Below are 24311 nucleotides of genomic sequence, written 5' to 3'. Positions count from 1 at the left end.
ACTCCACACCATTACTGGGACACCTGGGCCGCCTCCTTGGTGTCCAGTCACCAAGCTTCTCCAGGTCCTCTTCCCGGATGAACCTGCTGCGCAGGCGAGGAGACCCCACATCCCCCTTCTCCCATTATACGTACCAAGATATGGGCAAGTCTGGAAGCCCTTGCGGTATCAATCAGCCAAGGGGAGACTCCAGCTCACAGGAGCAGTGGGACAGTGAAGATGGAAAACTAAGGGAGTTTGATGCCTTCATGTCAACCCCATTTTATGAGAGACCTGGTTTCTACAGTGCTCCACAAACACCGATCAGCTCTATCCCCATGATCTTCCCTTCTAGACGCCAAGGCCGCAAGAAGCCTCCTGCACTCTCCAGCATCGCTGCATGCTCAAATTCCCTTAGGGATGTCATTGTCAATTCCTCACCTTCCAGAGTCAGCGATGTGTATAAAAGCCAGAGCTCCCTTGGCTCAGGTGCAAAGGAAACATTTATTTGGCCAACAGATCGGAGCAAAGGTCCTGACTCGCTGGTTGTAACAGTAGAAGAGAAGAGCAACTCTAACAGTAAAAGCAAAGAAGCTGCCACCACAGGAAGTCCAGGAGGTCAGTCCGCAGCACCAGACAGCCCTAAATTCCCCTTCTTGGCAGAGTCCCCAGACCACGAGAAGCAGGGTAGCTTCAAGAGTCCAAAGAACTTGAAAGGTTCCCACCCACCCTGGCTAACCCTGGAGAACACAGCATCAGCCACCCCCAATTCTGAGCATTCGAGTGCCTTTCACACCCCCAGTAACAAAACACCCGGAGGCAGTGCCTCCCTCTGCTTCTCCTTCACTCCCGTAACATCTCCAGTCCTGGAGAGATCCCACATGGGGAACATAGGCCCTGAAGCTCGCAGCTTAAGTTTAGAAGATGCAGCCAGTGCTCCAGACCAACATCCAGCAGAGGTTTCCAGGACCGCAAGAGATACTGGAAATGGAAGCACTAATACTCCTCCTACAAAAGAGCCAAGACGAGCAGAGAGTCCATCTCCCAATGACTCTGGCATTTCCCTAGCTGAAGGTGACTACGTGGGGCTGATGGAGGTGATCATGGAGACCAGTGAAAGCACATGTGAAGAGCAGACCTATCAGTACTGCTAGAGGAGACCAAGAAGCACACGGTTCTGTTGAGATATCGGCTGTATTAGTGATATTGCAGCATCTTTACACCTGGCCACGCTGGCACTCACCCGAACAGAAGGGCAGTGCAGCCAAACCACCTACTGCTGGAGCATGCAGCTAGAGACCAGCCCAGGCTAAAGCCAGCACTAATGACCCACTGCAACTGGCCTCAGGTGCAGCAGCAGGCACAAATTGTGTTGCAACAGTAACAAAACAAACAAAAAAACCACCTCTACATCTGTGGCAAAAGAACAAATAAGACTTTGAGTGTTAAGTATTGCAGATACCCAACAGCAGAGCAATAGCTCAGCAGGTACCAGCCTGAAGAAGCTGGAGTGCAGGTGTAGCCCAAAACAGAAGAGGAATGTAGTTAATACAGATACCTCCCCCCTCCTCATCACAGCAATTGGAACTTGAGCTTTACATTAACAGTTGTCACAAGACCCCTTACAAGTTTCAGGCAGGACTTGCACTACTGAGAAGATACTCCAGGGAAAGTAAGGGACTGAAGCAAGTCACACCATCTGCGATGCAGACCCACAGTGCTTCTTGAAGTCATGTCTAGCTGGTGTTTTCCAGTACTGGAAAAGGAATGGGATAAGGCAGGGCAAGTGTCCACTAGACCAGGTGGCTGTAGTCAGTGCTATTTGCCCAACACATCGTTTCCTTTTGAAGTTCCACATCCCATCAGCCACCTATTTGACAGTGCTCAGAGAGCAAGTCATCCAGATGGTAGCAAACACCATACAGCTGTGACTTTTTACTGTCTTCTCTAAGAAAATAAAAGCAAGGCTGAAGCCCAGGACCATCCGTTTCATTTCCTCATTTTAGTTTTGTTGCAACAAATAGGAATTTATAGAAACCATGGTTTTCCTACTTCTGTCTTCAGAAACAGCTGAAAGTCTCCCCTACCACAGGGGACACATGACAGATGACATCTACCTCCCACATGCCTTCCCAGTACAGCTGCTAGACCTAGGCAGATGTCACCACCCCCTGCAGCCACTCCCAATACACTGTCCTCGAGGCAGTTCCTGCAGCACTGCTGCTTCAGTCCCGCCCGATTATAATACACAGATCTAAAGTCTTGATTCACAGCATGTTTTCTCCACACACAACATTTGTAAGACAGGCATGATGCCTAGGGAGGCGCTAACCCCCCCTTCAGAAGCCTCTTCTGAATTCACAGGGACCAATTCAGCAAGCACAGATATTCAAGCCTTCCTTTCCTTGAGCATTTACTACAGCAACAGCTTTGGTGGCAAAGGCATTTCAAAACACAACTTTAGTCACTAAGCAATTCCTGCAGTAGATCCCACTGGATTGGAAGACACAGTCATTTTCATAAAAGCACTAAGCAAGTAAAACCTGATGCCTCTATGACCCCTCTAATATATTCTGTCATCCATGCCCAACTTAAGATGACTGTCACAACAGAGACTACGGAGCACAGTCCTGCAAGTACAGGCCTCTCGCTCCCAAGAGTAACAGAAAAAGCCGACTTGAACCAAGTCACTTTATTGGATGGAGGGCAATACACAAAACACAAGAGAAAAGAGAGGTGATATTTGGTACAGAGTGTGAGAACTGTTTATCTAGATAGCTGAAGATGCATGCATGGCTGGACAGTAAAGTAGGAGTCCCACTGAAACCCACAGGGTGGCTCTTGGCAAGACTTCAGCTCTCATTGTCACTGTCCCCGAGGGTGTGCTTGTCAAAGAGGTACTCTGCCATGCCATATTTTGGTGCCCCCATCTTCCGCAGGTTGGTCACATGGTCACCCAGCTCTTTGATGGATTTCACCTGTTCATCCAGGTAGTGAGTCTCAATGAAGTCACACAACTGAAAGGGAGACAAAAGAGTTTAAATGTAGGCCTGAACACAGCTTATCCTGCTCAAGCAGCATCTGAAATCCTACCAACTCTCTCTACAGAAAGGAGGAGATGCAGAATGACAGTTTTAAAGCTGCAGAAGAAACCCGAGAGGAAGAAGCCTTTAGTTTTGCCACAGCAATGCCAGAACAAGACCACAGTGAGGCAGGCTTATCTAGGCACACAAGCTCCAGAACCACAGTACAATGTCAACTCAGGAAGTCCTCCCTCTTCCTCACCACAAGAAGCCAAGTTTCTGAACAGATTTAGAAGCCCCCACTGCACAGTCCTTGAATTCATGACCACGAGGATTTACACCTGTAGAATAGTCCAGCTATGTTGTTTCTTTTTTATAAAAGTCCCTCTAACTCACACTGGACACTCCCAAGAGTACTTGGATTCAGACACATCCTAATCTCTTCTTGACACTAAGAAGCCTCAATCCAGCCTTGCCAATAAATTCCACCGGTGAAGAAACCTGTGTTTTCAGACACTGTATTCTGAAACATCAGGGCTTTTAACATTCGGAAGAAGTGACTGTCGAAGTTTTATGACAGCCTTACAGGCATCCATTGAAGAACTCATCCCCACAGAAACAAGCCTTCTCCTTAGAGCTTAATGCGTTTCTTCTCTTCAAAATGCTGTTTACTTGAGTGCTCTCCATTCCCAAGAGCAACAGAAGGGTTTGAGCAAAGCGATGCACCCACTGTTCCGTAAGGCAGGCCTCAGCCACCCTAACATGCTGTAACTGGTCCTCCTGGAAAGACATGGCAATAACCCTACCAAACGGCTAAGGTACAGGCTGACACCTGGGCTCTTCCAGGGCTACACCACTAGTTCACACCCTTTTTTCACCTTTAGGAAACAGCAGGTACACATAACTCACCCCCAAACCCACACAATCAGACACATACAAGCCCCGTCATTGCACAGCCACCTTCTCAGCTTCAGCATCCACTTACGTGTGGGTCATTCTTTTCAGTTGCCAATTTGTGCAGTTCTAGCAGTGACTGGTTCACGTTCTTCTCCAGGTGCAGGGCACACTCCATTGCAGTCAGTCCATTCTCCCAGTCATCACGATCTGGCTTCTAGAAGGGGCAAGCACATGACCATATTTTCTGTAAGTACCCACAGACCATTAGGGAGCAAAGTCTTTTTAGATCAGTCTCAAAGCCAGTTTAGACCAAGTTCAGGCATTTAGGTATCTTCAAAAAATTTGTCCGAAACACAGTGCACACTCTGAACAGAGGTGAATGCATGCTTCAAGTCCCAGACCTGTCCCCATTCCCTAGGTTCTCCTCGTATTATGTTCTCTGAGCTCTTATAGGCAAGACAGCTACCCAACTTCTTTCTTCCTCCTCCTGTTATAACCTACTGGCTTAAACACCTGCCTCTAAGTAGGCAACGGGCACAATCTCAGAAATGAAGCAGTTAAAGACACCACTACAGTCAAGTCTAGTCTTCAGCTCAGAACTGCCTAGCATAGAGCCTCGTGTTTATAAGTACTCTGACTTACTAGTAAGCCAGGGAATTCTTCTCAAGTGCCCACCACTTACTTTGTTTGCTGTTTTTCCCATGAAGAGTTGTCTTCCATTAAACTGGCCCTACAACATTGCTTACTTTTTGCTGTTCCGAACAGTCTAATTAAAGCGACTTCAAGAAAACAGTGCTACGAAACCTTGCAGCAAGTCGTAACAAACAATTGGTAACTTGAAATTTCATATTCCCATGGCAAGCAAGTCAAAAGTTCTCTACAAAACAGTGTAGAGACCAAAAAACGCTCTTGCTGTTAAATTTAAGGTAGATGAACCAGTTGTATTCTAGTTACCCTTACCCCACAGCAAGCCACCTAGGGCTAGGCATCATCTTCTTACACAAGAAGTACTTGTTATTAGTCGATCAGCACAAATTATCAAATTACTACAGATCTCTAGATTTTGGGCTGAGCGCCACACACAGATCGCAACAATGCGGTATGCTTATCTACTGTCAGCTGCTGCTCCTTCTGGGAGAGGACCCACAGGGAAATTTGTCACCTTCGAGCCTGGAGACAGACCACAAGTCTAGTTCCGCACTAGACAGGACAACCCTTAGCTCCACTCCTCACCTTGATGTCCTGCAAGAAGATGCGCCCGCCCCTCTGATTCTGTAGCTTCATCAGTTTCTCAGCATGCTCACGTTCCTCGTGGGACTGGTGCAGGAAGTACTTGGCAAAGTTTTTCAGAGCCACATCATCCCGGTCAAAGTAGTAGGACTGAAAAATAAGAATTCATATGCTCAAAACCCCAAGCCTCACGCCAGCAGCCACACAAAGCCACTGCCATACTGTAACTTCAAACATGTCTCCTATTGGCCCTACTTCAAGATGGCTGAAATCCAAGCTAAGGCTAGCAGTAGCACTGACAACAGCAAGGCAGCGGGGCTAAACTCTTCCCACAGTAGCTAACCAGGATTAAATTTTAACCTGTATCCCTATCATGAACACCAGGGACACAAACAAATGGTATCACAAGAAAAACCCAAACCAACCACACACCCCACAAGGATACCTGTTCTTCTGAGCACCACTCAAATGCCTTAAACACAGCAGACTTGAGAAGCCTTTTTCAAGAAGGAGACATCTTCCCTGCTCCCTTTGTTTGCCTAAGTTTGTTTACAATAATCACAAGTCAAGGTTCTGACTCGCAGTACCAGTTAAGGGTGGCCAAGAACTTTAAGGTACTTTTGCAATAAAGCTCCCATGCTTTACTAGGCTTATCAAGGATTAGACTAAGTAGTACACTTCCTACATTTGGAAAAAAAGTTAGTATCACATTTAAAAGACAAAAAATAAACTGAACTAAAATACATATTCAACAGCAAATACAAGATCACCTTTTTTGAAAGCCCAAAAAACTGTAACAGCAGTTAGAAGTCATCGCACAGCTTGTTTGTTCTTTGGTCAGAGCCATTAGGCAGGATTCAATGGAAAGCTTTGTATCAACTGCCAGTTATTTACCACACAGACTACTACAGAATTCTCTGCTCTTAAACCAGCAGCTTGGAGGTTCAAGGCAAGACACTGGTGCTTGTGTATCACTATCGTCCACCAGCATGATTACATTCAGCTTGTAGCTGAGGTTCAGACCATCATCGTAACACAGAAGCACACTGTGAAGTTCTACACCTAAATGCCACAACATAGCAGTATCACCAGAAAGTCTCAAGTTACCCGCATGTCTAAAGCGCCAGGATCGCTGCACAGAGGTCAGAGCTGCTCTTTGGACCCAAGTTATTCTTCTCAGCTATGGCTAAAGTGGGAATCTCATGCCAAGCGAGACATGTAAGCACAGCGCCAAGGAAACCACTGATTCCTACCACTCCACTTCGAAACTACAAAGAACCTTGCCTCAGAGACAAGAACTCCCGTGGGAAAGGTGCCAATCATTTCGTTAGTCAACTCCTGCTATCCAGCCCAGCCCCAAGGGCAGAGCCGCTTGGAAGCTGCTGAGCTGTGCTGATAACGAGTCCGCCAAGGGCAACGGACAGAGAGCGGTTACCGTGTAACTGAAGTTCGCCACCGAGATAAAGGCCTCACCTACAGAAAACAAGCGGCCGCCCCACCCCCCGGGGAAGGCCAAGAACGCCCCGGAGGCAGGGGGGAGGAGGAGGAGGAGGAGGAGGAGCGCGGCTGCGCCCGCAGGCACCGCCCGGCACTCGGGAACCCCCCGCCGAGCCGCCCTTGCCCGCGCCCCCTCCCTGCGAGCCGGTCAGGCCGCTCGGCCAGCGTGTGTGGAGAGCCCAGGCTGGTCCCTCCTGCGGAGCTCGTACCGGAGAGCGAGCTGCGCCAGCAAAACCCCCGCTCCGTGGGGAGCGCACACGGGACAGCCAGCCCCCCACCCCAGCTACGCCTTCATCCCTTACAAGATCCTCCCCTCGTACCACTACCCGCCCCCCCAGCCCCATACCTTCCCTCCCCCTTCCTCAGGCAGGGCTCACACAGAAGGTGCGACACTTCTTCCCCCGCCCCGGCAGGGCCCAAACACAGGGCGGGCCCGCATCCCTCCCAGGGGAGAGGACGCAGCGGGCGGGCCCGCCTCCCCCCGAGGCAGGCCTAACCCCCCCCGCCCCTACCTGAACACTGGCGTTCCCGGGCAGGCCCGAAGCGCCCCCCCTTCCCCACTAGCAGGCCCCACGCCTCTCCTCCCTTCACCCCCCCCACACCGGACAAGCCCACGAGCGGGCTACTCCGCCCCGTCCCCCCCCTCCGGGCCGCTCACCATGCTGAGGTACACGTAGGAGGCGTAGAGCTCCAGGTTGATCTGGCGGTTGATGGCGGCTTCGCAGTCCTGGTGGTAGTTCTGGCGCACCTGGGAAGGGGGCGCTGCCATGGCGCTGCCTTACGGGGTGAGTCGGTGGGTACGACGGCGCGGGTAGTAGCGGTGGGGGCGGCGGGCCCGAGCGCGGCCGGTTCCGTCCAAGCACTGTTGACGCAGGAACCCGCTCCGCTCAGCCTCGCCGACGCGCTCTGAGCAACGGCCGCCCCGCGCCGGCCCTTTTATAGTGCCGCAGCGTCACCGCGCGCAGCCACGCCCCCCCCGGCGCGCGAGCGCTGAGGGGCGGGGCCTCCCGCCGCGCTTCTGCTAGCCCAGCGTGACTCAGCACCTCCCCCGACGGCGCGTGCCTCGACACGCCCCCCCCCGTGTGGGCGGGGCTCCAGCCCCCGCCCCCTCCCAGAGCCACCGTCTGGCGGCGGCCTCCGGTGCGGCCCGCGGTCGGGGCGGCCTGGGGGGGCCCTGCCACCCCCCCCCAGCCTTCCACCCCAAAACTGTCAAACCTCCCACGTCCAGGGGTAGCCGACCCCCGTCCCAGACTAAGCCTGGAGGCCGGGGGCGTCTTTCTGCCAGAGCGCCAGGCTCCCGAGCCCACGGGGAGGGAGCAGGCCTCAGGAGGAGGCCCAGAGAGCGAAGAGCCTCGTGACAGAAACACCTTTGTTCATCGACGAAACTCAGCATAGGGCTTTTAAACCCTAATTGTACACGTCCGAGCTGCTTAATTAACACAGCATTGGGAAGGAAGAAATTCATGGCATGGTGGGTGGGTTTTCTCCTTTCACTTACTCTGAAAGTGGTAATTGGGACTGGAAACCAGTATAAAAGCTCAGCTGGCAGCAGCGGGCTCTGGCTTGCCACCCCAGTAAAGCAGTCAGTGACTCGGTGGTGATACCTGGTGAGTTTTCAAACTTCCTCCTTTTAGTGACCAGGCCCTCCTTTGGATTCTGCCTCAAAAATGCTCCTAAGAAATGCAAGAAACCATTAAAGGTGAAAATGCTTGGTTACCTTGATGAGCAAACCAAGCAAGAACAAACAAACACAGCTCAACACTACCGTCACTCTTTAAAAAAGTTTTTAAAACTTTATTATAAAGTTGCTACAAGTTATTAACAGGCACCTCCAGCTCTTGGTGTTTGCTGATGGCCCAGGGAAGGAAGCGCGCTGGATGTTAGCACCAGTGATGACTAAAGGCAGCACACACAAGAAGGCTGGTGAGAAACTAACATTTCTTGCCCTCAGATGTTCAATTTGCTCGATGGTGAGATTTAGGATAGGAGCCTATAGTTCAAACATAATGCCGAATAATAAAGAAGGTCAAATGGGAAAAACTGAGCCTTCTGCTAATGATTATTTTAGCTGCTTTTAGTACTACCATAGGCATTCAGTTCATGCGGTCATTTATTTTCAATAAACATTGGATTCTTTTACTTTCTGGTTTCTGAAATTTTAAGCAGATTGTAAGTGCAGCCTTGAGGGCTAGAAACATCCTACTTAAACTGAGATCATCCCATAACATCGGGCTCCCAAAATCTTGGCTTTTACTAAGCCAACGCTAATGTTGAAATTCATCAGAAATACGACAAGTTACTGAGCCTGCAAATTCAGATTAAATCAATTTTCCTCTAACCTGTTTTTTCTGAAGAGTTTTATTCGGTCTTTGAACTTTCCTGGTAATGCGTGATTTCCCACACGTGACGGCATAGGTGTCTTGTCTGTGTGTAAAGGGCAGCACAAGGCTTGTGTCAGCACAACGGCACTTTTCGAGCTGCTCTGAGCGCCTGAAGGGATGAGGCAGCCTGTGGCTTCCTTTGTTTTACTGTTGCTTGTCGGTTAACCATCAGAAGTAATTAAGATCTGTAAGTTAACGTGGGACATACCTATCGCTTCAGCAGGCTGCCAAGAACATTTGAAATCTCATGTTCCCCTCCCACACAAATGCTTATGTAAAAAAGAAAAAAAGTTGTAACTGCTGGGCGGACTCACATTACTGTTTTCATACTGTAGTATTTTCACCAGCCTTTGGCTGAAGAGGCTTGCCAGAACTTAGGAGTTGTCCTCCTGAAGCACAGACTCATGTATAACTTGACACTATATTGGCAGTTCATTGCAGAGTGTGTTTCAGTATTCCAGAAAGACTAACCTTGAACCTGCAAAACACTAAACCATTTGTTTTACGTTATGTTTACTGTTCGTGCTCTTTCCACTTAACCTTTCTGCCTGTGACTGACAAAGGCACACTAGAACTATGAGAAGAAAGTTGCCCAGCAGCTTATAGATTGCAAGCTATTGCTGCTTTATTTTTTCCAGTCCTCATTGCATTGTTTCATGAAAATGCTGTGCAACAGCACAGTTTTTAAGCAATTGAGCAAATGGTCCATAAATAATAGGAGTATTTCCTCTGTAGTTTGGACAGTCTGTGCCACCCATGATTAAATGTCAGTAAGATTAGGGAAGTCCTACATTTTGCTTTCTGGATCAATTGCAAATTGCACAATACACATTATCTTTGATGACAGCAGATTCACGTGGCCAGAATAGGACACACTGGGTTGTACAGCCATGCGTCATGAGACCTTGGTGACCAACGTGAAGAGTGTTTAGCACTCTGGTCTTAAAAGAGTTTAGGTTCAGCTATACCCAGACTTTTTCTATTGATTGTGCAACTGACTTTCTCAAACTACTGTCACATTGCGTTTTCATTTTGACTTTATTTCATACTGTTTTCTTACGGCTTGGGTTAAGCCGCCTTTTATCTTGTGCCTTTCTTCCTGAAGAATGCATTTACAAGCATTCTTGGGAAGAAGCCTGCTAAAAGCATTACCATACTCAGGCTGGACTTCCCATCAAATGACATTCACATTCAGTAATTGCAAGCTTATTTTTTGCACCTGACAAGGCTTCGCACACTACTTTTTATCGTATTATTTTCAGTAGCTAATAGTTAACTGCACACCTGACCATTATTCATTAAACTATTCGAATTACAGGGGAGATACCAGCCTTTCTCATTCAAATCCAGTAGATTAAAGATGTCGGTGTATTCAGGAAAAAGAGCCAGGCAATCCAAATTACTTCTTTCAGTACACTTTTACACACAAACATCACAGCTGCCCAGGGACTGATCCATCCTCCCAGCAGAATGCATGTGCAACCTTACTTTGAATCTCAGCTGCTTCGTTGGTTTGAAGTAGAGGCATGCTTCATGCTGCCCACAGGCAAAAGGCAACCTATTGTCTGCCCACACAAGCTTCAAATTGTTGAAGACAATCTCTGTTTTCCCTTGGACAAGAGCCCATCAGAGACAATGGAGCAAGCTCTCTTGTTTACAGCTTAGCTATTATACACACGCAGAGACCCAAACGTCAGCCAATTTAGGGACAGTAACGCTTAGCTTCCTCGTATGACAGCTGGAGAGGACAATTTAAGTGGGCAAAAATAATCTAAGCTTCTTTGATGAATGTTTTCATCTCTATACGGAAGCTGATTAAGTCAGAGAACTGGTGGACCTAGACACAGAAAAATCCACCAAGCCTGCGTTTGCGCACACCTCAGAGTATCTCAGCAGAGTGGCATGCATCGTGTGAGCATGTATGCGCGCGCATGCATGCGTGCATCTCTCTGGGAGCATCCCAGCCTGGGCCAAAGGGAAATAGCTGTTAGTTTGGGAGCCCAGAGGGGGGTTCTAAGAGGGCATGACACATGGTTACAGCAAGTTTGCGCAGACAGGACCATGCGTGGCACCACGCAGCAAGAGCGTCTGACATTGGCAAAGACTTTGCGTAGGGTAAGGCCTAGGGTATGCTATTAAAAAAAGGGAAAGTTTCCATGACTCTTACACCCACTTTAATATCATTCATACTGACTCTACCTGTGCCCTTCTTGTGCGTGATCTTTCCAAATGATGGCAGCAATCTTACTGTGGGCTGAAAACATGACTTTTAAACAGATACTGGACAATATTTGCACAAAGTAAACTCTGAACTTGTAAAAACAGAAGTCAGGTTTTTGCTGATATAGTCCCTGAGCAAAAACTTGGCATGTGACTTAGGCATCCAGCTAGACCTTCAACGAGAGGGCTCCCTTGATGTGAGCACAGAGCTCACTGTAGTTAGACCAGCCAGAATATTCAGGAATACACAATGTTTCATTTCTCATCTGTAGAAATGGTCCCCCTCTAGCTTTAAAATGCTTGCGTTTTGCCGTGCTAGTTTAATGGCTAGAATAATAAAAAAGCAGCAACTGTTCCAAATCCAGTGAGCAAGAGAGAGCTGAATATGCCTCAAATATTACATCAACAGAAATACAGTAACCTTTTTTCAAAGCTCAAAGTCCTGTAAATAAGATAAACTGTGCATCCAGTCAAATATTTGTTGTGGAGAACTTCCATTCCACCCACAAACTTCAGTATAATTCAGCTAACAGACTTTATGTAAACACAAAAACAACCCTAAACTTGACTCCAAGGTTGATCATGTGTCTGGAAACTTGACACTGATCTCAACTATGAGTTTTGAAAGCCCCTTACTAAAAACATCTGGGCTCCACTTGTTCTGTAAGATATCCTAAAAATGGAATAGCGATTAACTGAAAACTCCCCCTCTAGCTCCTTGGCCAAAACATTGTGCAAATTTTTCAGTCATTTCTTTTAGGGCCTGAATTTCTGCATGGGGGAAACCCAGGTTTTAGGCAACAGGTTTTCACCGAGTACTTATGGCACAGAATGCAAATGACTGGCTTATGCAGAACTGCTAGTTCCTGGAAACCCAGTCCTAAGACAGAAGGACAAAGGATATTTGAAGTTACTCTAGGAAATTTGCTTAGGAGACAACTGAACACTGAGCTGTTCTGCTATAGGAAAAAAGCCCCAAAGACAAAATAATCTGTAGCACTCGGTACTACAGGATTTTGTAGACGAGTAATACAAAACCCGTTTTAGACAGACAAACATTTTTTAAGTTGTGTTACAGGGCTTTTTCCCTCTCTCTGGAACGTTTTTGCACAGTCAGTCTAAACAAAATGCCGCAGGAGATTACAATGCTCTAATTTGTTCAGAATACCCTTTAATTTTTTTTCTCTGACATGCCTCTAAAAATGTGCTTAGAGGCAAGTGACTGAGGAAGAGCAATGTTAATAATACAATAATTCTGTCTGCCCAGCATGCCCAGAAGCAGAATTTGGTGAATTTACTAGCATGTATCAGCTCCGTTTAACATAATTTCAAGACTGACTCCACTACCTGTGACCGAAAAGCTCTAGCTGTGATCCCAGTGAGAGCCTGCGCACTAGGTGGACATACTGTAGCTTTCACAAGACAGATTTGCCGAGTTGCAAAAGCCACCATTAGTTTCATGTTGACATTCCACCGCAAGCCACAGCATTTGCTATACTGTCATCATCCTCTCGTAGTGTGGTCCGATTTTTCCCCCCTCTCAGATTTACAAAGTCTTAAAAACAAGGGGGTGGGGAGTGGCTATCATTCTCCTTCCCTATTTCTGTTGTACTTAATAACTTTTTCCTCAAACACTGAAAAGCTGGGACAAAAAAACGCGCTTGCAAATAGAACCACCCAGCTAAAGTCAACAACCATAGGGAAATTTCTCAATACACCAAAAATCACATCCTTCCTATCGTGAATTTCCCTGCAAAACACTGCTAAGTATTGAAGCCTTCATGAATGATCGGGCAGCTTTCATTCTGAGTAGGACACACAGGCAAAATGTCCTTTTTTTAAAGATGAGGTTTCATTTGGGAATCTGTCAAAAAGACAAACTTTTAACAGATGTCTATCCCCTCTACCCCTCAGGCCGTCAGCTGAGGCCATCAGTTAATTTTGTGAGGATGCACAACAGCGTGTCTTAGGCACACACGCCGGAGTTGGCATGCTAACAGCAGGACGGCTGGTCCCACGTGCAACATAGGGAGCCCACGTGCTCCCAGCACAGTGCCCCAGCGCGTCGCAGGGTTATCAAGCAGAAAGAAGCGGTGGCACTGCACTTGGTCAGCCAGAGACAGAGGCTGGTGGGGGAAGTAAGGCAGCAGTACAGCAGATCCGAGGTGGAATCATACAGCTCTTAAAAGCTTCCCTATCCCATGACTGTGCCCACAAACCAGGCTATCCATCTGCCAATACATGCTCATATTTGTAATTATTGCTCATCCCTGAGATGCCATTTTGACAGTTTATGTAGCATCAAGTTTGAACAGATGTTATATAGCATTAAGCCTTTCAGAGTAGGTGGTGTTTGCTTTTATATTTAGCCACCCAAAAAGGGGTGGGCAGGCAGATGCTTTCAAGCATGATGAGAAGAAACAAGCTTTTGCAGGGAACTGGCAGTTAAACACCAGCTTAAAGAACATGCACCAGCCCGATAAAGCATCAGCTCCATCGCAAAAACAAGCAGCGGCCCATGTCACGATGGCTCTCAGGCAGGACATACTAATGGCAGGGAGCACCTTCGAACTGCTGTTGTTGAGCAGGTCTCCCCAGGAACTCATTTCATGCCTTATTTAGAGGATTTGAAGAGATTAGATCTTCTCAGTGGCTTAGAACTGGAGGGATTTTCTCTAAGGGTGAGGCGTAGGTTGATGAAGGCAAGTAGAAAGCAGAGGGAGCTTTCTGAGAGTCTGTGGGAAAAGCTGGTTCCTGCTATGCTGTAAAGGAACAGTGAAAACACCCCTGTGGTTTATGCAGCTGAGATGCAGCCACAACTCCACAGGCTCCACACGCACACCCACTTGCACACCTTTCCTGCTGCGTGTTATTTCCTCCTAAGCCATGCCCAGCCCTTCGTTATCAGGGTAAAAATATTTAAAAGCAGTTCAAGGGGCTCAAGTTGGATCTGCTCCTCCGTGTGCTGTCTGCGGAGCAGCCAGCTAGTGTTGAAGTGCGGAGTGTTTGTCCCCACAAAGTCACCTCTGGATGAGCTGGACACAGCTCCTTCCACAAGCCAGCAGTAGCTGGTGGGGAAGCGATCCACTGCTGCTTTCCCTGTGCTGTAACTGTGTCTGCCCCACATGCTGAGCAAACTGGGCAAAAGGAGAGCCAAGACCTTAGAACCTGGGTTCTCCCTTTTCAAACTTGTTCCACCACAACATTTGTGGGAAAAAAAGCAATGGAACTGGACAGAGAGAGAAATAAAATGGGGAAAATATGTCAGCAGGCTCTATGGGGCAAGACCTGACCTTGGTATTAATAGATACGATCGGATATGAGGACCATGTAATAAGTCGTCATCTTCAGCTCAGCAGATGTTGGACCATGCCCACAGATAGCAACATGTCAGCAACCACTAAAACAGCTAGAGAACAGGCCACCCGCTCCATGCAGTCAGCTAGATAACACAGAAGGGCAGTGACAGGAATACGCACTGCTATAGAAAGGAGTATATAAACTCCTGAGCAATCACATCAGGCTGTTTCAGACTGTAGCACTAGCTGTATTGGCAGATGCTCTGCTGAACAGACTAGGAAGAATCATTAAACCCAGGCAGACCACTAGCCTCTTAAACCGTGGCCATCAGCTAATGTTGCCCTGTGTTTTTGGTCAGCATGCTGGAAAGATACTCCCACTACAAGCAGTTATTATCAGTCTCGTGTGGTAGCAAATGATGGCAGTCTGCAAGGCTCTCAGACTTTTCTAGGGTAGCTGCCAGCTTCATTTCAGGTTTAAGACAGCCGGAGGAATGCTCTGCCTGGTCTAGGGAATCAGTCCCTCCCCTCAGTTTCTCTGTTATGAGTAGTCCTGCTCAGTCATGCATGGCCACACTGCCCAAAACCTGTCTAAATAGGCAGTGATGACCAAGACTGAAACCAGTCAAATCAGGAACTTTCCAGTCTGACAAGAAAACAAAAGATTTCTGCTCCACACTTGTTTAGCACAGGCTGGACTCCTTGCCTTTTGTTTGATGCTCTTGGTTGCTTCTAAAAGCCATTGTGAAAGGGACACAACCCACAGGACAGCAGTAGCCTCGGAGTAAGGCTACACGGTGCAGCTGAAACACTCATACAGCTTGAGGCTGTCAAAAAGGGGAGACTGCATTCCTCACACACACACCCCTTATCTGCCTCTTTTCCTTGTCTCCAGCCACCCTGCTTACCCCACGCTAGCTTCAGTGTTCATCAGGGCCTCTACAGGCCAGTTCAGCTCATGAACCTAGCAGAAAACTAGAAGAGGAAAAATGAACCATTTTTGGCCAGTTTCCAAGATTGGCTTGGCCGATGGATGGATCTGACAAGCTCTAGAATCAGGTGCAAGGTGGGAGGACAGCAGGTTGCTAGATCAGCTCAAGCATTCAGGTTATGCCTTCAGGCTGAGGTGGATGAGGGGTGCTGGCCAAGCTCAGAAGCAATGGGAAGCAGAAGTGGGGGAGAGAGCAGCAAACTGCTTCAAATGCCACAGCCAGATCCTTGAGAGCTAGCGTACACCTCCCTGAAAGCAGAGGGTGCTTCCTCACATCTGCTGCGGCCAAGGCATTTGTTCCCAAAACTGCAAGGGCTATAAATCCTGTGCCTGATTTGGTCCATGCAGCTTCCTGTTTAGACAAGCTCTCTGAATTCCTGCTGGCTGTCATGAGCCCACCAGAACACCTCTACAAATTACATTAAAGTTTCCTGTGTTTCTGTGTGTGTGTGTGTATGTGGAAGCCAAGAAAGGAAAAAAGCAACAACAAAACGTGAGGCAACCACAGCCTTGCTCATAGGGGTCAGTCAGTGATCTGCTCCGACGGCAGCGAGGCACTGAGCACACTGTGGTAGCAGGGTTAGGACCTTCAGTGTTGCAGGGCAGATGGAGATGAGACACACCGAGGACACAGCTCACAGCCAGCCATTCCTCAGACAGGGACTCGTGCTGAAACAGCAAAGGCTGAACACCTAGGATTTGGCCAAGAAGCCAGGACACTAAGCAATGAAGATGTTAAATCGGGCCCAAAAGGGAAGCAGCTGTAATGAGTTCTCCTACAAACCATTTCTCCAGTCAGGAGGTGCAGATTGAGCAACAGGCTGACATCAGCTAAAATAACAGGATGATGGAGGGAGTGGCTCAGATGCTAAACCATGCGGATGTTACTTAGGTCACCACGTAAAACATAGTTTCTGACTGGAAAAAAAAATAAGCCAGAATTGCAGCATTGTTACTTAATCTAGGAAACTTTGTCAGTAAAGTTCAGCTGTATGAACTGGCTCAGCATGACCACACAAAAAAGCTATCAGCCTTTTACTGGAATTCGTAAGTGACTGCATCTCCAGCCACAGCGAGGCTTAACTAACAGTGAAGACTGCCTGATGTCAGTAATTCTTACTTCTTTCCCTGCCCCTGTAGCCTCACGATAGCAGAGCTTCCCTGGAGGAGATGCTGTGTCAAGTCCAGGTCCTTGCCCAGCAAGGAGTATGCACTCCCGCCCTTGCTCACTCATTATCCCGGGTGCCTCACTTTCAGAAGCAAGGGTCAAACGTTTTTGCCATCAAATGTCGTGCTTATTTAACTCCCACTCTTATCAGGCACCTCTTTGATCAGTCAGTTCAGATCCACAGATGACGAAAAGGCTGGCTCACTGCCCTGCTAAAAACCAAATTCTGGACTGAAGATACCCAGTGAGCCAGAATTGCCCATACATACTTCACCAGCAACTATGGTGGTCTACACAGTAGACAAGTAGTATTTGCTGATCCTGCTGTTGAGCCATAGAGTAGCATCAGGACAGCACATGAGTCCCTACAGAAGTTCTCCACTATTTTTCTACCTTCATTATTTGCCCAGAAGCTCACTTGTTAGTGAGCCTGTGTTTACTGTCTGCTTTCTTCATCTTTTCATATACTTTAGAGTCACTAGGGTCTACCTCCCTTCCCTGTAAATGCGAACGTTTCAAGACGAGCAGGGTGAACCGTGGTTGTCAGCCTAGTAAAGGAAAGAAGAACATCCACTTCCAGTGTTTTCTACTGAAAACCCTTCTCCTTTGCATCGTTAGCTTAGTCCTGCCTGCAAGGCCCTGTGTCATCACAAGCTTCCTCAGGTGGGAAGGGTTCAATACGTTCTTGCTCTAGTCTAGAGGCCAGAAAAGCAGCTCGATTTAGAAGTGGCTCAGTACAGAAGGGAGTACTTCCTAAACTACTTCAACCTAAACTGGCCCATAGTCACATCACAGTAACACAACTGCACAGAGGCCTACAATAACAAAGCTGACAAACTGGGGAAAAAGCTGGAAATTGAGGGGACGGAAAAGGAAGAAGGAAGGGGACTAAGAATCTGTCTGTTTCTACAGCCACATCCAGCATAAGAAACACCAGTGCATGGAGAGACTGAGGAGAGGGAAGAGCAAGTGACACTGTCATTACTTTAGATCAACTGGAAACTTTCTCTTCTTGTACTAAGTCCTTCGGAAGTGCCTTCTTCCAGAAACAATTGCTAGGAGACAGTTCTACCCCTTTCCCCATATGACCCCCAACCATAATCAGACAAACCTCTTTTTGTTTCAGCCAGTTTCTGCTTTCCTCTTAGGTGGAGTATCAGGATTGAGCAACAGCACCTACCTACAAAAGCAACCAAACCCTAAGGGCTAAGAATTGGGAAGCAAACACATTCTCTTCCTGACCAGCACATAACCTTTATTCATCTTCCTTCTTGAGAAGGAGATACCATTTCATTTTCAGGCAACGTAGTTTGTCTGACATCTGCAATAACCACACTAAGAAAGGCACTATTCATTTGCCAAGAGCAAATTTTAAAAAGCATCTTTTTTCATCTTTGAAAACTAGTGGATTGTCCCTGCGTTATAGCGCAAGTCAGGGGATCTGTGAAAGGTTACAGCACTTAGCTTTAATTTCAGAGTTCAGTTGTCTTGCGAAGAATTCTGTCCTTTCCAACTCTCTCTAGGAAGATTTCAGAAACTTTCTTAACATTCCCATCTTGCTTACAGCACCAGGATTACAGTCAACAGCTAGCACACCGAGAAGTTGGTCAGGACTCCCAGCAACCCTCCTCCTCCCATTTCCACCCCTTCCCCACAAAACACAGAGATTTGATAGAAGAGGGAAGAAGGACAACAGAGAACTGCCAACTGCCAGTGGTGCCTTCCAGTATCATCACCATCTGCACAGCTAACACACCTGCCTAATCCTGTCATCGTAAAGCAAGAAAGCTCATTTTCCTATAAGTACTTTCCACTTTGTTGGTCTTCATATACATTAGCTCTGTTTCCTCAGGCTGTACAACTGTGTCATAACTCATCTGAGTCTTCTTTCCCTTAGCAGAACCAATCCGAGTGATGCTTCCACCTCATCTGACTGCCTAAGGCTGTCTGTAACACCAGGGCATCTCCCTGCTCTCAAGCCTACACCAGCCTGCGACCCTGAGCTCCTCCAGCCCAGCACGACCTCGACATGCCATTACAGCAAGCAAGCACACCCTGCCTGCCAGCCAGCGGGGCCAAAGTCACTAAGCAAACACTCAGCTGTCAGAAGCAGGCAAAACATTTAAGTACTCACACAACCTTTAGGCCTCAGGTGTCTGTCAGTGCACCTCAGGGGAGGAAGGAAACAATCCTAAGCGAGAGAGGCAGGGTGGGTACAGCACTGAACTGCCCTTCCCCTCCTTCCAGCCCTGCTCTCACCCCACTCACCCCCGTCAGCAGCAAGGACAGGTGAACCAGAAACCAGCACCCACCCCGCAGGCACCTCCTCACCCAAGAGGACCGGGAGTGAGAGGAGGCAGGACAGCCAGGCGAGGCAAGCGGGAACCACCCCGGCACCGGGCCTTGTCCCACCCCTGCAGCCCCTGGCCCCGTCACCAGCCCAGCCACCAGGTCCGGCCCGGCCTTGCCTCCCTCCAGGCAACAGCAGGGTAGCTCAGGCCAGGCTTGCACGGCGCAGTGGGGCCCCCGGTGAGGCCGAGCCGGGCCAGGCCGCTGCAGCCTGCGGGGTCCCGGGCCCGCGCCGAGCCGCCACCTGGGGGAGCCCCGGCCCGCGCTGCCGCCGCGCGGGCCGCAGGGGGCGCTGCCGGCGGAGGAGCTCCCAGCTGAGCCAATCGGAGGGCTTCGTGAGCGGAGCGGGGAGCGCATGCGCCGCTGCCCCGGAGCATGCTGGGAAGCGTAGTCCCTGGCAGCGCGGCGGGAGCCCGGAGCGGTGTCTCCTCCCTCCACCGCTCTCAGCGGAGCCGCTTCCGGGGCCTGTGGGGAGCCCTCTGCGGTTCTGTGGCGTGCTGTCGACTGGCTGGGACGGCTCACCTCAGGGTCACCTGGGGGCCGGCAGGGTGTTTTCCGGCATTCCCAGTGCTGCCGCAGGCTGTGCGGGGGCGCCGGGCTGCCCGTGGACCGCGGTGCGGCCGCAGGCTGTGCGGGAGCGCCGGGCTGCTCGTGGACCGCGGTGCGGCTCACCGGGCTCTGCGGGGCCGGCCCGGTGTTGCCATAGAGATCAGGCCTCGGTGTCGTGGAGTGATGACGTCACCGCGCCGCCGCCGAGCGTCGCAGTGGCGCGCAGCATGCTGGGAAGTGTAGGCCGGGGCGCAGGGGCACTCTCGGAGGGGAAGGCGGCTTGTGGGTGTGCTGGTGCCCGGCAAACCTCTGCCTGAGAGGGGGAAAAGAGGGCCGGGGGCAGCCGAGGCAGCCGCCAGCTCCTGGGCTGGGTTCTCCAAGCGCTCTGGGGTGAGGGGGGCCTCAGCAGCCGGCTGGCCCGCAGCCAGGCCCCGGGCTGCCCTGCGCCCAGGAGCCCAGCGAGGGGGACGCGGCCTGCAGATCGCAGGGGCTGGTTGATGTTTATCAGTAGTGCATACAAACAAACGGCAGCCAGGATTTAACAAGCTCCAGGGTAAACATTTGCGTGGTCACTCCTCTGGTAGGACACAGAGGAGTCTCCGCTGGCCAGGAAGGCCTTGGCCTCTGCCCCCTCCCCAGAACAGAAAGGTGCTGTTGCCAAGCTGCCATCGTTCGCCACATCCAACACCAGGACAGTGTTGACACCAGTTCACAGACGACTGTCAGTAACAAGCGATGGGACGAGAGCAAACGGCCTCGAGTTGTGCCAGGGGAAGTTTAAACTGGATATTACGAAATATTTCTTCACTGAAAGGGTTATCAGACACTGGAACAGGCTGTCCAGGGAAGTGGTGGAGTCACAGTTCCTATAAGTATTTAAAAGACGTGTGGATGAGGTGCTTAGGGACATGGTTAGTGGTGGACTTGGCAGTGCTAGGTTAATGTTGGACTTGAGGGTCTTTTCCAACCTAAATGATTCTATGATTATTTCCCTGTTTTCATTCTTTTTGTGATTACAATCATTTCTGCGCTGGTATTCATCCTTTTGATTCTGTGAGCTACTAGGAACTCCAAACTGAACAGTCTAGCCCTGCCTCTGCTGGTACTGTAGCTTCCTACAGACCATGTCACAGCTCTTCCCACAACTTGCTATTCTCAGCAGCCTGAGCCACAGTTACACAGTTGGGTCATCTCAGAGCTGGACCTTGGACTCTTGACACAGAGGGAGGTGAAAGCTGGGGAGAAGATGAAAGGGGGAGGATTACAGAGAGACGTTTACTATATATAGGAGGAAGGTAGAGGAGCACACTTGGCATATCTTCTTAATGGAAGCTGCACCAAATACAACAGTATGTGGCAACTTCACAGAAAAGTTAAATTGCATCTTCAGTTTTCTGTTGCTGACATTTGTACCTAACAGGCATATGCACAAAATTTTCTTCCTCTGAGTTTGCTAACCTGAGAAATAACCATTTTCACTGTTTACAAAAAGCCATGATTATGTAGTTTTTGGTCAGGACGTGAAAGAAGACGAAGAAACCCAGGGCCAAGTCAAGCTGGTCTTCAGGACCACACTGTGTTAGGGACCACAGAATCATTTGGATGGGAGGGGTCTCAGGGAGTCATCCAGCATCCCAATGCTCTTCAGCTGAGCCGCTCCAACCAGTGGGTCCACAACCCATCTGGTTATTCTGGCTCAGGGACAGGAGGTCATGGTGCTTTGTCTTTGCTGAACTTCAGGAGGTTCCTCTCGGCCCATTCCTCCAGCGTGCCTCTGAAGACCAATCCTGCCTTCATGGCTATGAAGTGCTTCCCCCTCCAGTTCACCGTTACCTGCAGACTTGCTGAGGTGCCTTCTGCCCCTTCTGTGGGTAACTGAGGATGCTGATGCTGAACAGGATCGGCCCCAGTGTTGGTCCTTGAGCGACGCCACCCATAATTGGCTGCCACTTCAAGCTGTTGGCTACCGCACTTTTACCTTGAAGCTCCTGCCCCTCATCTTTACCTTGCCTGCCTGGCAGGGGGGCAGCTGCCGTTCCCCATCTCCTTCACCACCACTCTGCAGGAACACAGGGGGGAACACAGGAGCATTTCTTGGGCTTGTAAGGGATTAGGAAACCCATGATCTAGCTGTAGATTCGAGTGACAAGGAATGGGTAAGGGCAACTAGAAGGGCTTCTACAGACACCAGCAAGTGGAAAGCCAACAAAAAAGGCATCCAGTGCTGAAATGACAGGAAATGCTGGGCAGCTAAAGCAGAGGCCCACTGCACCCGTGCTGTACCAGGATATAACTGATGTTTGTTTATATTGAATCCAGACACCAGCGTACTACAAAAGTGTGCCTTGGCATCGGTGCATGTGTTTTGTAACACTGTGACACTGCCGCTACCATAACTGTCAACAAGCATTTCATGACACAATTAAGCAGAAATAAAAAAGTAATTATGCCCTGAGAAAGGAAACGAGGGCTTGTGGTTTAGAGGCAGAAACAGATTATGGCAAAACATATGCAAGTAGTAAAATCTTCAAGGTAAGAACACAGGATGAGAACAAGCACAAAAGATGTCTGGTGGGAGCAGAACAGGCAGGAAGGACACCTGGTGAAACCTGAACAAGTCCAGTCCTAAAAATACAATAAACTATACTGTGAGCAGATGAGATTCCTCTCTCTGTAGAGGGTATGGCAGAGCTGGCTGCCAAATGAGGGAAGTCTTTTCCACTGTACTGCTTTTAGTTTTCAAAATTTAATACGTGCAATCACACCCATACATTGTAGCTACCTGAATTGGACTTTTCTTTAAAACATCTTGGTTGAAAATTGTCTCAGTAATTGTTACCTGAAAAAATATAACTTTCTTCTGCATTTGGGATAGACTTCCTTCATAAACAGTGAGGAGAAAGAGATCCTTCTGGGATGGGATCCATCTGACCTGGGCTTCTGTTTTATGATAAGGTGAATCACTTTCTAAGTTGACTACTTTTTTCCAGTGATTACCAAATGAACCTGGGAAGCGAGTTCAGATGCAGATGTTCCTAACAAGCCACCTACATTTAGTCAAGTGTATCCCATCGCTTGTATTTTTACTGTGTATTGCACCAGAAACACACTATATCTTTTCACCCCTAAGAAAATCGCTGAGAAAACACTCTTCTCTCTACTGTTCTCTTTAGGGCATCCTTCACCTCTTTGTTCCTCAGGCTGTAAATCAGGGGGTTCAGCATGGGAAAGACAACAGTATGAAATGCAGAGATCACTTTGTCTGTGTCCAGCGAGTAGCTGGAGCTGGGCCGTAAATGTGTGAAGAGGAGGGAGCCATAGAATAACCCGACGGCCGTCAGATGGGAGCTGCAGGTGTAGAAGGCTTTGTGCCTACTATCTGCCGCACGGATCCGGAGGGTGGTGCTGAGGATGCAGGCGTAGGAGACAACAATGGTCAGGAAGGTGCTGGTTTGTATAAAGCCACACAGGGTGAAGAGGAGGACCTCGTTCATATGCGTATTGGAGCAGGAGAGCTCCAGCAGTGGGGGAATGTCGCAGAAGAAATGGTTGATCACATTGGAGCCACAGAATGACAGTGTGAACGTGAAAGATGTGTGCACCAGCGAGGTCAGACCCCCGCTGAGATAAGCCCCAGCTACCATGGAGGTGCAGACCCTGCGGAACATGATGACGGTGTAGAGAAGAGGATGACATATGGCCATGTAGCGGTCATAGGCCATCGCAGCCAAAATGAGGCACTCTGCATCAGCAAAGGCAGCAAAGAGAAACATCTGTGTTGCACAGCCAATTAAAGAAATGGTCTTCTCCTGTGCTAACAGATTCACCAGCATCTTGGGAACAATGGCAGATGAACAGCTAAGGTCTAAGAAAGATAAATTGCTTAGGAAATAGTACATGGGGGTATGAAGGCAGGCATTGAGCTGGATGAGCACAATGAGGCCAACGTTCCCCACCAAAATGGTGGCATAGATGAGTAGGAAGAGCCCAAACAAAGGTATCTCCACCTCCAGACGGTCAGTGAAACCCAAGAGAATGAACTTGGTCAGTGCAGTGCAGTTTTCTTCAGGCATTTCATTATCTTGTGTCTGGCTTCGTACACGTAAGGTTTGTCAGGGGATCGGTCGGTCCTAGTGGGTAAGCAACACACAAACACATTACATCCTTCACACGATAGAGGTAGTGGAAACGTAAGCATCTCACCCAGTATCAGAGGGGGAAACCAGTGGCTTAGATGATGGCCAGTGAAAGGAAAGCTTAGGAGGACATTAAAAGAGAGCTTTAAACACACTTTCTATGTGGAATTCCTTCCCGTATATTCCTTTCATATATATGAAATAGGACCTCAGATGGGATTTTATTTAAGAGCTAGACCATAGTGGAGGTATAGAAAAAACTTTGTATGATATATCACTTGAGGAAAAACATATTGAGTACAATCGCTGCTACACATTTACCTGGGTGAACAGTAGAAGGAGTTCAGGCACAGTTAATACTGACCTTTCAGAGTCAGCAGTGAAATTGAACACTGGAGAAAGTGGATTGAAATGCTGGAACACAAGCAGATTTTATTTTTTTTTTAGAAAAAAAGACATAATTAATTTGGAACACAAATCATTGAGTTTAAAATGAAATTAAATGTTGCATCTCATTACAGGATTTCTTACAAAATATTTTGTGGGTTTATTTTCCTGAGGCTAATTAATTGTTAAGCAATTGATGAAAAGA

General features: G+C 48.7%; 2 protein-coding genes across 2 annotated transcripts; both read right to left on the bottom strand.

Annotated features, from left to right (window-relative positions):
- Positions 1–2656: 2656 nt before the first annotated feature.
- FTH1 (ferritin heavy chain 1) lies at positions 2657–7508 on the bottom strand. Its single transcript, XM_059825803.1, has 4 exons — positions 7285–7508; positions 5133–5279; positions 3988–4113; positions 2657–2996 (listed from the first exon to the last, which is right to left on the bottom strand). The coding sequence occupies exons 1-4, from the start codon at positions 7393–7395 to the stop codon at positions 2832–2834; spliced, it is 549 nt and encodes a 182-aa protein (XP_059681786.1). The 5' UTR covers positions 7396–7508; the 3' UTR covers positions 2657–2831.
- Positions 7509–22708: 15200 nt separating this feature from the next.
- LOC104251311 (olfactory receptor 5AS1-like) lies at positions 22709–23656 on the bottom strand. The gene has a single exon (XM_009807693.2). The coding sequence runs from the start codon at positions 23654–23656 to the stop codon at positions 22709–22711; it is 948 nt and encodes a 315-aa protein (XP_009805995.2).
- Between the last annotated feature and the right edge of the window lie 655 nt (positions 23657–24311).

This window comes from Gavia stellata, chromosome 17 (assembly GCF_030936135.1).
Source record: "Gavia stellata isolate bGavSte3 chromosome 17, bGavSte3.hap2, whole genome shotgun sequence".
Classification (NCBI taxonomy): Eukaryota; Metazoa; Chordata; class Aves; order Gaviiformes; family Gaviidae; genus Gavia; species Gavia stellata.
This window is presented reverse-complemented; position numbering and strand designations above follow the sequence as displayed.

Excerpts from the sequence above, each read along its gene's own strand:
- FTH1 (XM_059825803.1), bottom strand. The coding sequence starts at position 7,395 with ATGGCAGCGCCCCCTTCCCAGGTGCGCCAGAACTACCACCAGGACTGC. Across the intron at positions 5,280-7,284 it reads CCTACGTGTACCTCAGCATG|TCCTACTACTTTGACCGGGA; the intron begins GTGAGCGGCCCG and ends CTTATTTTTCAG. Across the intron at positions 4,114-5,132 it reads TCTTCTTGCAGGACATCAAG|AAGCCAGATCGTGATGACTG; the intron begins GTGAGGAGTGGA and ends TGCCCCTTCTAG.
- LOC104251311 (XM_009807693.2), bottom strand. The coding sequence starts at position 23,656 with ATGCCTGAAGAAAACTGCACTGCACTGACCAAGTTCATTCTCTTGGGT.